At 46.9% G+C, this 17,175-nt stretch overlaps 1 protein-coding gene across 1 annotated transcript; it reads right to left on the bottom strand.

The window, feature by feature from the left end:
* Positions 1–8,340: 8,340 nt before the first annotated feature.
* On the bottom strand, positions 8,341–17,175 carry Defb36 (defensin beta 36). Its single transcript, NM_001037515.1, has 2 exons — positions 17,112–17,175; positions 8,341–8,590 (listed from the first exon to the last, which is right to left on the bottom strand). Exons 1-2 carry the CDS (start codon positions 17,167–17,169, stop codon positions 8,445–8,447), a joined length of 204 nt encoding a protein of 67 aa, NP_001032604.1. The 5' UTR covers positions 17,170–17,175; the 3' UTR covers positions 8,341–8,444.

The raw sequence follows: 17,175 nt of genomic DNA, 5'->3' as shown, positions 1-17,175 counted from the left end.
CCGGGACAATGGATGCTGTTCAGCTGGGGCTGAACAGTCAGCAGGGATTGAGCTGTGCGTAAGCATCACTGAGGTGAACTCTTCTGGGAAGCGTTTCCTGAGGGTTAGTGCAAGCTGTGGTCCAGAGGTTGCCCATGTCGTACCTCCCGCTGGCAGCTGAACTTGTAGTGTAAGAGTCGCCTGGGTGGCATTGGCTTCAAAGGCATGAGGGGGTCATGGGTTGCAGCTGAGGCTTGGCACTGTGTGAAGGACTGGAGTCCCTGAAGAGAGCCCAGGAGAAGCTATTGGTGAAGGTGCAGCCCAGCTGAGGCAAGAGACCCCAGCATTTTGGAGATGCCGGTACTAGGGTAACCAGCCACTAAGAACAGCAGCCATGGTGGTATGGAGCTAGCTGGGAATGTGAAGGACAAGCTGTGTGCGCTTTCAACGGTGGGGCCAGAGAAGTGACCAGAGCTCAGGAGATTGTGAGCGGATTCCACATTATTTACACACTTGAAATTTGGCTTTGTTCGGATTGTGACTGTACCTGGTTCTGCTCCTTTTGCTGTCAAGTTTGTAAGTAACTTACAAAATTGTCTTACGGGCTGGAGAGATGGCTTGGTGGTTAGGAGCTCTTCCAGAGGTCCTGAGTTCAAATCCCAGCAACCACATGGTGGCTCACAACCATCTGTAATGAGATCTGATGCCTTCTTCTGCTATGTTTGAAGACAGGACAGTGTACTCATATACATGAAATAAATAAATAAATGAATAAATAAATAAATCTTTAAGACATTAGACTTACACTGGCAACTATTTTCGTAAAGAATTTATGAATTGTGTAAAAATCTCTTTTGACATCTTATAAAAATTTATTTTAGCCAATTTTGAAGTGTGTTGACATAGTTTATTTCTTATTGTGTGTGAGTATATTATGGGAGGAGAACAAGAGAGTTAATTTCTTTCCTTTTGAAGTGAGAAAGTATTTACTTCATTTTTAAAATTATATTACAGCCCACAGTTGAGAGACTTTGGTTTTTTTTCTTTTAAAGGAGATTGGGGGCTGGAGGATGACTCAGTGACTGCACTTCCAGAGGTCCTGAGTTCAATCCCTAGCAACCACATGGTGGCTCACAACCATCTGTAGTGTGATCTGGCGCCCTCTTCTGGCCCGCAGGTGCAATGCAGATAGAGCACTCACATAAAATAAAAATACATCAATCAACAAACATGTTTTTGAAAAGAGACCGACTCTTTAAAGTGTTTGTGTTTGTAAAACTGAGTCTTGTAAGTTTGAAGATGGCTTAAATGGTGATGTCAAATATATATATTTTTTTTTTGGTTCTTTTTTTCGGAGCTGGGGACCGAACCCAGGGCCTTGCGCTTCCTAGGTAAGCGCTCTACCACTGAGCTAAATCCCCAGCCCCGGTGATGTCAAATATTAATGTGAAGTCTTGAGGAAGAGCAAGAATAGAAAGACTGGGGTTTAACGGTGATTTGTGGGTCTAGCTGACCAAGAGTCAGTCAGGTAGGTTAGTTTTATGTCAACTTGAAATAAGTAAGTCCTCTCAGAGGAGGAAGTCTCAGTGAAGACAGTGAATCCATTTTTCATCCTTACCGCCTTAGCGTGCAACTCCAAACTCCGTGAGCAGTTTGCAGGTAAATTTTAGGTGTGCTGGCTTGGGGTTTTGTTTTTTAATTTCACTCCTTTGTTTTCCTAAGACAAAGGTGCTTGTTTATGTAACCACACAGAATGTAAACCCAGTTGTTAACAATGAAAAAAAACTCATTGTTTAATCCTCAGAGCTTACCTAGATAAACACCATCTCTCAGTTGTAACATTTGTTTGATCTCCTCGACCCCAGACTAGAGCTTCAGCGCTAGCCATGCCTCACAGCCGCTAGAATGTTTTGCCTACCACACACCAAGCCCTGGCTTTGATCCCCAGCACCACACCAGTTGAACATGACACGGGCGAGGTGGAGGTAGGAGGCTAAGATTAGCTACACAGACAGTTCAAAGACAGCCTAGGGTACTCGAGGAAAAGAGAGTTCATCATGATTGAGTCACTGACATCTGTCACTCATCCAGCCTGCTGTGTATGGAGTGTCCTTCTGTTTGAGTTGCTGCTGTCTACTTATGACTAGATTAGACAGCGTACCTATTTTTGGCCCGAATGTTCCAGAAGTGATGCTGTATCTCTCTTCTTGGGTCATATCAAAGAAAGCCACAACAGACAGATTGGATGGATTTCTAAACCCTTTCCTATGTTTAATTTTATACTTACTTTAAAATATATATATTTGTGTTTGGTGTGTGAGTACGCCTATGTGGTTGTGTACACACGAGTGTGTGAGTGTCCTTAGAGGTGAGAGGCATTGGATTCTCCGGAGCTGGGATTACAAGCAGTTGTGAGCTCTCGGTTGTGGGTGCTGGGAACTGAACCCTGGTCTTCTCTCCTCGAGAGCAGTGTATGCTCCCAACTGCTGTGCCGTCTCTCCAGCTCCCTCTAGTGCTTTGAAAACAATGTTTTCCCTAATTGTAAAAAAGTAGAACGTGTTTGCTGAGAAAAGTTTCAAAATGGAGATGCACAAATGAGAGAATGAAGACCAGACTATGTTTATTATACAGAAGAACAAGTAAAAATGTGTAAAATGTAGTTTAAAAGTAAAATGAAGTCAAGCAGTGGCTTTATGCCTTTGTCATTCCAGAATATATTCTCTCTCTCTCTCTCTCTCTCTCTCTCTCTCTCTCTCTCTCTCTCTCTCTCTCTCTCCATATATATAAATTCTAGACAGGATCTTTCTGTGTAGCCATGTCTAAATGAAATCCAGTCTGGCCTTGAACTCACAGAGGTCCACCTGCCTCTGCTTCCTGCCTGCTGGAATTCAATGTGTGTGCCATCAGGCCCAGCAAAACTTTTTCAATGAAAGATGTTTAGACTTAAAATACCTCCCACAGAAGCTATAAAATCTTTCATTCTTTATAATTCCAGTAGCATGGTGAAGACCCTTTGAGAACCTTGCAGCATGCATTTGTAATTCCAGCACTTGGGAGGGTCGAGGCCAGCCTGGGCAGCTCTGTTTGAGACAACTTTTCTTCAAAACGTCGGTCAGTTGCCCATCAAGGAGTCTTACAGGCAGATACTGTCCTCTAGTGGTTTCCTGGGGGAATCTACCAGGTACATTTTTGATGGTTGATTCTCTACTGGTAAGTAAGGGACTGGGGCTAGGGACCTTAGTGGCTTGAAATATGTAGTGCTGTCTAGGAGAATGAAATATTGGCTTATCCCCCAGACTTGTAGATGAGAAATCCAGATGCAAGTATTTCTTGTCAACTGAATTTTCCTGGAACAAAAATACTGCACAAATCGTGGCACCATCCTACGCTGTGCACATGAGTGTGTAGACATCCAAAGAGGCCAAGATAATGTCATTGGATTCCCTGAACTGGAGTTTGTGAGTTGTCATGTCGGTGCTGGGACCCCAGATTAAGTCCTTTGCAAGAGCAGCAAATGCTCTTGATCACTGAGCCATCTCTGCAGCCACTGGGAGACTCTATCACTACTGCTCATGGCTTTAAAAAAGTTTATTTTTTTTATTTGATGTCTATGAATGTTTTCTCCATATCTGTACCTGGCTCCTGCAGAGGTTAGAAGAAGGTGTCAGACCCCTGGGGCTGGAGTCACAGACAGAGGCGAGCCACCCTGTGGGTGCTGGGAACTGAAGCCTGGTCCTCTGTAAGAACAGCCAGTGCTCTTAACCACTGAGCCACCTCTCCAGCTCCTGCTGCTGCTGCTGCTTCCTCTTCTTTTTCCTTCTCTTCTTCCTTTTCCTCTTTTCCTTTCTTGTAGTCCTGGGGATCAGATCCAGGGCTCTGTACATGTTGGGCAAGTATTCACCACTAAGTCACTGCCTACCCCTCATTGCTGCTTATAGGTCAGTTTAGATTGATCTATTTTTACAGATAATATTTGCCTGACTATCAAACTCAGGTCATCAAACGTAGCATCATGTGCCCTGAGCCATCTCCCTGCCCCCTCAAGCAGTTTCTTAATGACCCTCTAGACTTTATTAGTACCTGCTATAATGTCTCCATTTGAATCTCCAGTTGTATTTTTATAACTTAAAAATTACTTATTATCCTTGTGTGTTCAAGATGCCCACGACATGCTTGTGAAGGTCACAGGACAATGTCGTGGAGTTGTTTCTCTCCTCTGACCTTCATGTGGGTTCTAGGTATTGAACTCGAGTCACCATGCTTCTGTGGCAGGCTCGTCCAGCCACAGAGCCATCTGGATGACCTTCTCATCAGAGCCCTCTGGCTTTCTTTCTTGGTTAATTTGGCCAACAATTTGTCAGCCTTGTTTATCTTTTCTTTTTAAATGTGTGCTCACATTTTTGTATGTAAATCTCTCGGGGTGTGTGTGTGTGTGTGTGTGTGTGTGTGTGTGTGTGTGTGAAGGTCAGAGGTTGGCTTTCTGTGTGGATCCTCACCATTTACTTCGCCTGAGACAGGACCGTTGTTATATTTCCACTGCATACACTGGACAAGGTGGCCCACGTGCTTCTGGGGATCTCCCGTGATGTCTGCCTCCCATCTCTCTATAGAGGCTGTTGCTATGCATCCAACATTTACATGGGTTCTGGGGATCTGAACCCTGTTCTCCCATTTGTGAAGCCAGTGAGCCATTTCCCCTCAGCCCTCCTGTTTATCTTTCCAAAGAACTAGCTCTGTCTAAATAATTCTTTGCCTTGTTCTTTTAGCTTCTTTCTGACCTTTCCCCATTGTGATAGTTTGAAAAGGAATGGCTTCCACAGACTCATGTGTTTGAATGCTTGATCCATAGGGAGTGGAATTACCAGGAGGTGTCACCTTCTTGGAGGAAGCATGTCACTAGCGTGCAGACTTTGAGGACTCAGAAGCTCAAGCCAGTTCTCTGTCTGCTGCCTGCTAATTCAGATATAGAACTCTCAACTACCTCTCCAGCCCCATGTTTGCCTGCATACCACCATGTTTTCCACCAAGATGATGATGGACTAAACCTCTGAAACTCTAAGGCAGCCCCATTAAGTGTTTTTTTTTTTTTATAAGAGTTGCCATGGTCCTGGTGTCTCTTCACAGAAATAAAACCCTAACCAATTTCGAGTTTGACCTGTTCTTGTGTTTCTAAGACCTCATGGCACATCGTTCGGTTATTTATCTGAAACTACTCTGACTTTTAAATGTAGGCTCTCAAAATGATGGAGATCTCTCTTAGCCGCCTTACAAAGTTTTTGCCATGTTACTTTTTCATTTGATTCTAGGATGAAAACATTTTATTCCTTGATTTCTTTAATCACCAAGTGATCGTTGAAGAGGGCATTGTTCAACCCCCATTCACAGGACGATTTCTGTTGCTATTGACTGTAGAGTTCCCAGGAAGCCCCCGTGAGGAAAGTCCAGAGTGAATGTGTATTGTTGCCATGGGAACCACCAGGACAAGGACCAAAAGACTCACGGAAAGTTGGCAAAGCTTTTCCCCATATTGGCAAAGCCTTCTCCCTCTGGTCCTAGTAGGAGTGTTTACAACTGATCCGTGTGTGCTAAAACCTGCAACTGCAGCCTCCTTCTGCTGCGTGTTTACCTCCTGAGACTGCTGGCCTACAGAGCCCTCCTGTGAGACTAGTAAGCTCTTCCTTCTGTGCTGGACACACTGAAACCACCATTGGTAGTTGTCGCTCCACTAGAGCACACGGCTTATCTAACCGCAGCTTTCCCGTATGTGTGTCTGTCTGTCCTTTCTTCTTTCCCTCACCAGTCCAGTCAGACTTCCAGGACCAAGGTGCACAGGACGTGGGAATTGATTGTTACTTTTATTTCCATTTTCTCTGTGTGTGTGTGTGTGTGTGTGTGTACGTGTGCGTGTATGTGTGTGTGCATGTGTGTCTATGTGTGTGTATGTGTGTGTGCATATGTGTGTGCATATGTGTGTATGTGTGTGTTTGTGGGTGTGGGTGTGTGTATATGTGTGTGTATGTGTATGTGCGTGTGTGTATGTACAGGTACATGAATGTATGTGTATATGTGGAGGTCAAAGGTCATCCTTTTTCAGCTGTCATTTCTCACGAGCTGCCTGAGGTTTGAGACAGGGTCTGAAGCTCGTGTTTCGCTATGATTCTTCCACTCCATTTCACTGTGTCTGATACTTTGCAGGTCACTCAACTTCTAGATGAGCCAGCAGATTGACACCTTTCTTTCAGCTGTTATCTTTCAAAATATGGTTCCCTTCCCCACTTGTCTCTTCTTCCGGGACTGTGTTTAAATGTACAATTGCTTGCTCAGGCTCCCTTTCACTCCCTGTTTCTCCGTGCCTAGTTTGTTTATTTTTATCCATCTGCCTTTGGGTTCACCGATTCTTTTTCCTGTGGCACATCCAGTGTGCTTTGAAGCACATCCATGGCAGTCTTCATTTCAGACACTGTCACTCTGGTTTAGAATGTCTCAGTTATCTTTAGGGGCTCCATTTGATTAGGATGTACCAATACATGGCGATCCACAGTGACTCATACCCCCATTCCTGTCCTGTGGTCCTTTCCCACAACGATCCTGGGTCATCTGCCTTGCTGCGGCCAATAGGACTTTAGCAGATGTAACAGAAGTCTAAAAATGCTGTGTATCAGGGCACAGCTCTTGGGTCTACCCAGCCTCTATGGAGGAAGCAAAGGAAGGAGATGTGGTCACGTGGGAGACTCACATGGCAATAACAGAAGGACGACTCACTCAATGCCCGTAACTATCAATCAAATAGCACACAGGGGCTATTTTATTGTATTTTAGATAGGATGCTTGAACATAGCAATAGAAAAGTGGCCCCTTTAAAAGGCATTATATTGTTATTATTATTAGGAGAAGGTCTTATTCAGTAGCCCATGCTAGTTTTAGTCCAGCCTCAAACTCTTGGTGATTCCCTGTCTTCTTCAGCCTCCCAAGGGCTGGGATTACAGGCATGAGCTGCTAGTCTCAACTGTTTGGTCTTTGAAATGGGTTCTTCTGTACGCTCAGCTGGCCTTACATCGACAATACAGCAGAAGCTGGTGTTGAACTCCTAACCCTCCTGCTAATGCTCCCCAGCTGCTAAGATTACAGGCATGCACGCTGTGCCTCCATCCCTTCACCCATTTTATCAGTATTTTATTCTCACTTCCTAAACGTATTTGCAACAGTTCCTTTGAAGGTGGCTGCTGATTCTAGGAAGTGTGCCTGAGATTGACTTGTTTATGGATTATCGACCATTGCTTCCTTCCTTTGACTGTCTTCCATATGTATGCACACACACACAACTTATAATTGTTTTTATGTGGTGTTTGGGATGGAACCTAGGGCCTTATGCATGCTAGGCAAGCCCTCTGCCAATGAGCTGTATGGCTACATCTTATAAGTTTTAAGTTATGCGTGTGTCATAAATGGCACCTGTGCTGGATAATTTTGTGTCAGCTCAACCCAAGTTAGAGTCATCTGGGAGGAAGAAACTTCAACTGAGAAAACTCCTCCATAAGACTGAGTTGTGGGCAAACCTGTAGGGCATTTTCTTAATTTGTGATTGATGAGGGAGAGTCCAGTCCATTGCGGGTGAGGTCATCCCTGGGCTGGTTGTCCTGGCTTTTGTAAAAAAGATCTGAGCAAGGCATGAAGAGCAAGCAGGCAAGCAGAACCCATCCGTGGCCTCTACATCAGCTCCTGCCTCCAGGTCCCTGCCCTGCTTGAGTTCCTGTCCTGACGTCCTTTGATGATGAGCTATGATATGGAGGCATAAGCTGAATAAAACCCCTCTCTCTCCAGCCTGCTTTTTGGTCACGGTGTTTCATTGAAGCTATAGAAAGCCTGACTAAGACGGCATCTAAAACACTCTATAGACAGGAATATCATCTTCCCTTCAGAGGTAGCATAGTTTCCTCTACTAGGCAGTTGAATGTGCTCGTTAATACACTTCTGCAAATAATAATGAGGCTCTAATAGAGAACACTTATGTCTCAGGCAAGGAAGGTTTCGGGATTTAAAGATAATGATTTTGAGGTTACAGAGGTTAATAATACCAACAATCATTATATGAGGGTAATGGAATTACTGTGAATTGATCGAGTCAAGCTCTGAAAATGATTATACCTTAAGCTTTATGCCTAAATGATTCTAGAGACACAAATGTATAAAAGCACATCTCTGTGAGCTGCCCAACAGTGTGTGGGCATATGCCTCATGGAGTCGAGAAAAGCCCGCTCTGCACCTATGAGAGGCAGAGATGTCATGTGATGACGATGGCGGTGATTATTATAATTCTGACTCCCCTGACTAAACACTGCTAGTGTGGATGAGCGGGCAGCATTGAGGTTGGGCAGGCACATTTATTGACTGAGCTCAAGAGTCCATGGGGTCAGCCTAGGACAGCTTGGCCATCTGCATCGTCTGGGCTTCCGGCTTCCGGGCAGTTAGAACATCCACGGCTTCGGCTTCGGCTGGTATTTGGGCTTCACGCAGCACATCTTCCCGTTTGTGCAGTAGACATAGACGCTTTCCTTCCGGGAGCATCGGTGACGGCACTTGCCGTGGAGATTCCAGCATTTCTGAGCATCACCTGATACAAAGAAGACAGAGCAGATCGTGGTAAGAAGAGGGCAGCCCTGGCCGGGAGGAGCTGGCACAGGTGAGAGAGGCTCCCCGCTTTACCTCTGACCCCTCCCACCTTGTCTTGTTATTTTTCCCGACCCCATTTTTTCTACCTTTTTTTGAGCACAAATTTAGACTAAATGACAAGTGATGGAACTTTGAAAATCTACCTTTCAAGGACTGCTGTACCAGCCTGGGTTCCAGGAAACCCTGTGGTCTACACCCCCCAACCCCTCATAACATGGATAGTAACAACAGGATGAGGCTACACCAAACAGCTGGAGGCAAAGAAGAGGTGCAGAAAGTAATGGATCCCTCCAGAGCTGCAGGAGGGGCAGCCTCTGCTGCCGGAGACAAAGCAAATCCCCATAACCACTTCTCCGTGAAATGCCAATCCTGCTTCGGCTTACAGATGCCTAGGTGTCCCTCAGCCAATCCTGCTTCGGCTTACAGATGCCTAGGTGTCCCTCAGCCAATCCTGCTTCAGCTTACAGATGCCTCGGTGTCCCTCAGCCAATCCTCCTTTGGCTTATAGATGCCTCGGTGTCCCTCAGATGAATGACGTCTTTAAGCTCTATTTGAGTCACAGATTTTCTTTGGGCGAGTCTGATGGAGACCCAGACGTGGAGCAAGTCATGGAGAAGTCAAGGGGGGCCTTTGAAGAGGAGGCCTAGAGTCCCAGCTTCTACAGCCTCTCTATCGGCCTTGCCCTCTCTGCGTGTTCTCTCTTAGAGCACAGAAGGGCAGCCACATTCCCATGTGCCACCAAGGAAAGAAATGGCACCGATTGTCTCCAAGGAGGTGGGGAGAGGGGAACCCTTGTTCACTGCTGGTGGAGGACAAACCTGAGCAACCATTCTGGAAATCAGTACAGAGGTTCCCCAACTAAAATGGGCATGGCCACGTAGCCCACGTGCGTCCTTCCTGAATATACTTAGGGCCTTTACAGCAGTCCGTGCTGTCAGAGATGCTTGCATTTCAGTGTCTGTTGATGTACCATTCGCAATAGCCTAGACGTGGAATCAGTCTAGATGTCCATCAACAGACGAACAAAGCAAACGAGGTTCTTGTACACATTATGTTCAGTTATAAGAAGAATAGAATCGCAGACTGACAGGAGCCGGATGTAGATCGCTCCTGAGAGACACAGCCAGAATACAGCAAATACAGAGGCGAATGCCAGCAGCAAACCACTGAACTGAGAATAGGACCCCCGTTGAAGGAATCAGAGAAAGAACTGGAAGAGCTTGAAGGGGCTCGAGACCCCAAAAGTACAACAATGTCAAGCAACCAGAGCTTCCAGGGACTAAGCCACTACCTAAATACTATACATGGACTGACCCTGGACTCTGACCCCATAGGTAGCAATGAATATCCTAGTAAGAGCACCAGTGGAAGGGGAAGCCCTGGGTCCTGCTAAGACTGAACCCCCAGTGAACTAGACTATGGGGGGAGGGCGGCAATGGGGGGAGGGTTGGGAGGGGAACACCCATAAGGAAGGGGAGGGGGGAGGGGGATGTTTGCCCGGAAACCGGGAAAGGGAATAACACTTGAAATGTGTATAAGAAATACTCAAGTTAATAAAAAAAAAAAAAAAGAAGAAGAATAGAATCATCCCGGGTGCAGGAAAATGGGTGGAGCTGGGGATTATAATGTGACATAGACTCAGAAAGACAAACATGGCCCCTTTCATAGATGGACCAGATGGAATCACACACGTATGACATGAAAGTAGAGAGGGACCTGGGAAAGGAGACGATGTTCGGAGATGGGGACCGGGAACAAGAGAAGTAATGGAATGTACAGTCAGAAAAGCAGAAGGTGGAGAGACCAACCAAAGGGCAGAGGGGAAGGCAAGGTGTATACAGGAGGAGAGACACAAAATGTGATATAAATGCTCAGAAATGTCGCAGTGAGACCCTTTATGGGCTAGCTAAACATTAGTAAAAATAATTTTAAAAGACTAATGGCAGCTCTTTTAATCAGGATATAAAACTTCAGATGGGCCTGAGAAGAGAGAAAAGAGGAGAGGAAAAAGGATACGCCCATGGTGTGGAGGTCTCCAGAGGGACCCCTCGACTTTGAAGAATACTTATTTGAACACACATGTGCAGAAAGTACCAAAGCCTGGGGAAGAGTCACCAAGAGACCAGAACTGTCCTCGGGGCTGGGATATTCTACACGCTCACCGGTCAGAGCGGAAAGGCTTTAGAAGACACATTGCATTTATGGGCTGCAGAGATGTCTCAGAGGTTAAGAGCACTTGCTGTTCTGTCAGAGGATCTGGGTTTGCTTCCCTGCACCCACATGGCAGCTCACAAGCTGTAACTTCAACTCCAGGAGATCTAACAGCCTCCTCTGGTCTCTGAAGATGCCAGGCATGCACAGGGTGTACAAACACACACACAGATAGTATATGCACATAAATAATAAGAAATACATCTTTAAAAACCCTCAGCCAATCAGTGCAGTCCACAGGTATAATTCCGGCACCCGGGAGGTGGAGACAGGAAGATTAGGAGACAAGTCTCCGCCATAGAGTGAGTTAAAAGTCAACCTGGTTTATATGAGACTAAATAAATAAATAAATAAATAAATAAACTTTGAAGTCTTTTTGAAAAGGCTTGGAGGTCCAAAACAGAAACTATTCAAAATGAAGTAGAGAGAAGGAGCAAGGTCTTGGTGACTGTGGAATAATAGTAACGGATCAACGTGTCAGCAGCTGCCGTGCCAAAGGATGGGAGAGCAAGAGGCAGTGAGGGTCCGTGGAGAAACAGCACCTGAAAACCTCAGCTGTGAAGATCCCGAGTAGCCGGGAGCCTCGGTTTCCTAATACGACTCCCAGAAGATTTTTTCTGATGTGCACACATGCACACATCTGCCGTGGTACATGAATGTAGGTATGGAAGTGGGAGGGGGGATGTTTGGAGGCTGAGAAGGAGATCAGCAGGAGTGGGTGGGGACCAGAGAGAGTAGAAGGGTAGATGTGTGTGAGTGTGTGAGTGTGTGCTGTGTGAGTGTGTGCTGTGTGAGTGTACTGTGTGTGGTGTATGTGTGAGTGTGTGCTGTGTGAGTGTGCTGAGTGGTGTATGTGTGAGTGTGTGCTGTGTGTGTGTGCTGTGTGTGGTGTATGTGTGAGTGTGTGCTGTGTGAGTGTGCCCTGTGTGGTGTATGTGTGAGTGTGTGCTGTGTGAGTGTGCTGTGTGGTGTATGTGTGAGTGTGTGCTGTGTGAGTGTGCCGTGTGTGGTGTATGTGTGTGTGCTGTGTGTGGTGTATGTGTGAGTGTGTGCTGTGTGTGTGCTGTGTGTGGTGTATGTGTGTGTGCTGTGTGTGGTGTATGTGTGTGTGCTGTGTGAGTGTGCTGTGTGTGGTGTATGTGTGAGTGTGTGCTGTGTGAGTGTGCTGTGTGTGGTGTATGTGTGAGTGTGTGCTGTGTGTGTGCCGTGTGTGGTGTATGTGTGAGTGTGTGCTGTGTGAGTGTGCTGTGTGGTGTGTGTGTGAGTGTGTGCTGTGTGAGTGTGTGCTGTGTGTGGTGCATGTGTGAGTGTGTGCTGTGTGTGGTGCATGTGTGAGTGTGTGCTGTGTGAGTGTGGTGTGTGTGGTGTGTGTGTGAGTGTGTGCTGTGTGAGTGTGCTGTGTGGTGTATGTGTGAGTGTGTGCTGTGTGAGTGTGCTGTGTGTGGTTCATGTGTGAGTGTGTGCTGTATTGTGTGTTCTATGGAATGCTGTTCTCTTGAGAATATCAGCCATTCCTTAAGGAAAGTAGATTTATTTATAGTTTGGCTGAGCTGGGTCAACAAAGACGCCTCCATTCTCCCTTTCCTGTTTGGATGCTACCATTCCACAGAAAGGATACAACAGTCCAGGCATCCCATGTGTTCCCAGATAAGCAGTCAGGACTGTGTGGGCTCCCTTCTGGGGAGGCAAACTGAAGCAGTGGCTCCGGGACTTCAGCCTGAGAGACTACTGAGAAAATTACAAACTTTTGGGGTGCACTATTCCAGTAGTATCAAAGAAAGAAAGCCACACCCAAAGCCCCCCACCCCCCATCTCTCCTCTGGTGTAGAGAGTGCTTGGCTTTTTATCTTTCCAGAAAGTGTCTCTGGGTTTCTTCGTCAGGTCATGAATCCATGCCCCATGGCAAGGGCCAGTATGTGACAGGCCTGCCATCACACTACTCCACCTCTCAGGCAGCATAAACAGACTGAGTCACAGGCCTTCCCAGAAACTGATGTGCATGAGTGGTTGTCACTGTGAGCCTCTGCCATCATCATATGACTTACATATCTTTGGTCTCTATGTACGACATTTTTGCCTGCGTGTATGTATGGGAGCCACGAGTGTGCAGTACCCAAGGAAGTCAGAAGAGGCACATTCCCTGGAAATGGAGTAGCAAAAGGTTGAGTGATGCCGTGTGGGTGTCCGGAACCCAACCCAGGTCCTCCTGAAGAGCAGCAAGCGCTCTGAACCCCTGAGCCATCTCTGCAGCCTCACCATTACCATCTCAGTCAGAGCAGCCGTGACTTCCTGCACGAGGCCCTCCAGGCTGGGCCTACTGAAGGCCCCTCATAGAGGGAGGGGTTGGGTAGATCATTAAATTCCCATTTCCTCTCGCACCCTCTCCCAACAGTTTGCAATTCTGCCCCGGTTGCATTTGTGTCAGGAGTTACTGGAGTATTGAGTAGGAAGGCTGGGGGTGGGGGGCAGGACTAGATCTATGCAGCCACGAATCCCATTGTCCATGCTGACACAAGACATTGGTAGTGCGCCTGTTTTGGGGTCACCTGTGCCCCTCTCTGTATATACCTCTCACTCGTGCCCTTATAACGTAAGCCCAGTAAATTGCTAGACTTGGGTGGAATCCTTATTGTTGCTGGTGTTCCATTTGGAATGAGCAGACAGTTTTTACATCTTGGGAACTGTTCACACATTGGGTGGATACAAGCAAAGTACAACGGTATACATGTGTGAAGACGTCAGAACGAACAGTCAGTTTGTATCCTAATGTTTAAAAAGTGACTTAAAAGAGCATGCTCCGAAAGAAAACAAGATAATTATTAAGGTCGGAGGTGCTGGTCAGAGGTCCAGCACTGTCTAATATATATGAGGCCCTGGGTGCAATCTCCAGTGTAAAAGTAATGATCGTGAGCTCAAGGAACATAAGAGCAGTGCATTGTGGGTTGGCAGCACATGTAAGTGGCAGGGCTGGTGGAGGGAATCAGGACGCTTGCTGGTTTAAGGTTCTTATATTCTGTGAATTGGCCTGTTAGCATCCGAAGGCCAACTGGGGTCAACCTTGGAGCTAACTTGAGATCGATGCAGAGACCGGACAAGAGTGGTCTATTACTTCCTGTTACACCAGCGTGAACTCCTCTGACAGCTTTGTTGCTGAACAAAAGGACTAACTAACTATGGCAGAGAAACCTGGTTTTCTCAAATCAGAACCACGACGGACACTTGGTATCTGAAATCCTACCCCCAAGAGTAAAACATCCCATTCTTTCCCCACGCAATCAGGTTTCCCAAAACAAACTCTCACTCCTGCTCAGGGCCTTTGCCTTTCTCCTTTAGGTGGGGAGGGAGGGAGCACTGGTCATTCTGTAGTCGAGGATGACCTTACACTCCTGCTTCTCCCAACTGGTGTGTGTGTGTGTGTGGGGGGGATCCCGAGGTTTGTGCCACCATGGTCAGCTTCTCTTTCCTCTTTATTTTGTGCTTTCCTCAGAAATTCGGCCTTGAATTCGTTCTCCCCTGGGCCTGATGTCAGCCTTTTTCAAACTTCGTGGTGGCCCACTCTTGCGTGGGATTTTCCCAAGCATCATTCATCCCTCTCCTCCTCCCCTAGATGTAGTGGTTCTCAACCCTCTTAACGCATCAACTCCTTAATACAGTTCCTCATGGCGTGGTGACTCCCAGCCACAAAATTATTTTGTTGCTACTTCATAACTGTAATTTTACTACTGTTATGAATACCAATGCAAATATCTAATATGTGACCCCAAAGGGGGTCTAAATCTACTAGAACTGCTGTGTCTAGAACGGTTTGCTTCTAGATTAGACTTACGGGAGGAAGAGAACTGAGGTGAAAGAACCAGTAGGGCGCTCAGCTGACAGAGCTATGTGCTCTTACACCGCCCTCACTTGGTAACGTTTGTTACTGGTAACTTTGCTACTTGGTAACTTTGCTACTTAGTAACTTTGCTAAGTAGCATATTTGTTTTTTGTATCCCTAATTCTACCTGATTTTACAACCATGCTATGGGAAAACCCACCATTTAATGAGATCTTTTTAAAAGATTTATTTATTTTTATTTTATATGTATAAATATTTTTGTTTGCATGTCTGTATGGGTACTACATTTCTACAGTGCCCTCAGAGGCCAGAAGAGGGTGCAGATCCCTGGCTGGAGTTACAGATGTCTGCAAGCTGCCATGAGATCGCGTATTTTAATTCAAGGATGTCAAACAGAACCACTGTGTGTGTGTGTGTGTGTGTGTGTGTGTGTGTGTGTGTGTGTGTGTGTGTGTGCATTCCATGAATGAAGAAGCTAGAGGAGAATATGGGGTGTTCTCTATCCCTCCCCATACTGTACTGAGGCAGGGTCTCTCACTGAGTTGGAAACTCAACACTTTGGCTGGCCTAACTGGCTGGCGAGATCCTGGATCTGTCTGTCTCCACCTCCCCACACTGGGGTTCCATGTCTGGCTTTGCATGTAATTGGCCAAGGACCCAAACTCAGCTTCCGCTTGCTCAGGAAGTGTTCTCACCCACTGAAGCATCCCTCAGCCCTTAACCACTTCACAACTACATTCATTCATTCATTCATTCATTCATTCATTCATTCATTCATTGCTTTTACACACCAAGGACAACTCGAAGGAGCCAGTCCCCTCCTCTTGTGAGGGCCCTGGTGCTCAAGGTCAGGATGTCAGGTTTGGTGTCAAGTGTCTTTACCCACTGAGTCATTTTAGGCACTTTTAAGGGATGGACCCTTCGGCCTCCTTTCTTCATGAGACCCTGGGACTGTCAAAAAGTAGAACTGTGTAGAATTTCCAGACTTTAGGGGCACTCGTGAGCAACTTTAGGATGACCATTGTCATTTACCTTAAGTAAGAGTTGTTTCAGGTCATAGCAAGACCATAATTTCAAGAATCAAATTTTACCAAGATAAGTCAAGGGCTAGGTGAAGCCTGGTGGGCTTAGACAGAGCCACCTCACTGTAGGCTCTAGGAGATGAAGACTGAAGGTGACCAATGCACTGACAGCTTCCACTCAACCCCTCTTACCACGATGTGCCACAGGAAGTGGAAGATAAACTCTTCCAATAACTTCCTGGGAACTGAGGGGTTTAAATTCACTTTTAGCAACAGCACCACCACCACCATCGTTGTCGTCGTCATCATGAGTAGCAGCAGGCGGTGCTGCCTGAGAAACCCCACTAACCCTGCCACCCAGCCTGATGTCATCAGCATTCTAGGGACACAGGCCTTCTGGGGGTGGGCGTGGTGTGTGGGGGAGGGAGGAGCTGAGGGGAGGAGGAGGAGGAGTCAAACAGTGGTGAGCCAGTTGCCAACTTGGGCTCTTGGCTTTTCTTTCACCCTTAGATGAAAGGTGTTTCAGGGCAGCGGGAGGGAACTGAGACTAGCTTGTTTAGGGAAAAAGCACATTCCGACTGTGGAAAGTTTGACAGTCTTGGGGTGGACAGAAGCCAGGTGCATGGGAGGGGACAGGTAGCTGGTACGGAGTTGTTGGGAAGGGTAGGCTGACCTCTGCTGCCTATGCTCTCCTCAGCCCTCACCTGGCATCCATGCTCACCAGGCTGCTTCCTCACCTGTGGTTCCTATCACCTACCCCTGCACTCTGGAGTGGGTCTCCCTGCAGACAGCCCCTCCCACTCTGGGATTATTACTGGGATGCTTATCTTGCCTGGGTCACCCTTCCCTGTCTGCCGCCACCCCACCCCCCCATCAACCCCCCCCCCCCCCGTGCCTCCACGCCTGATTTCATGTCACTATTTAGGACTCAGCTGACCTCAGGCTAGCCGGGCCCTAGTCATGTGTACCCAGTTCCTCGGCTTCCCTCTGCCACAGCTTTGGGTGTAATGTTTTAAAACACAGAGGGATGCCGTGTGCCTCCATAGTCCTAGCTCCAGCACAGAGTATGGGACACAGAGAGAGGAGCTGTAAACGTGAGCTTTTCTCCCCCATTAAGCTGGCTGTGGCTTTTACTAAGCCGAGAACATTTTGAAGACTATTTTGTAAGAAATCTGCTGTTGCCTTCTCCTCTCTGGCTGCTCCTACCCCAGCACTGGCCCTCTGCACAGCTTGATAGAGCTGAATATGTACTGGGTGATGTCTGAGACACTCCCAATGTCATTGTTGGTACTTAAGATGCAAGACGCCTCCTCCATGCCCCTGGGGATTCACTGACAAGGCCAGGGTCTCCCTACCTGCCTACCAGGCGCCTTCCCTGAGGAGATCTACATTACCTGGAGTGAGCTGGGACAAGAGTAGTAGCGCAGCCAAAGTCAGCAGCAGGAGCTTCATGGTGGG

The sequence above is a fragment of the Rattus norvegicus genome, chromosome 3 (genome assembly GCF_021556685.1).
Source record: "Rattus norvegicus strain SHRSP/BbbUtx chromosome 3, alternate assembly SHRSP_T2T, whole genome shotgun sequence".
In the NCBI taxonomy this organism is placed as follows: domain Eukaryota; kingdom Metazoa; phylum Chordata; class Mammalia; order Rodentia; family Muridae; genus Rattus; species Rattus norvegicus.
The sequence above is the reverse complement of the archived record's forward strand: the minus strand, read 5'-3'. Positions and strand labels throughout refer to the sequence as shown.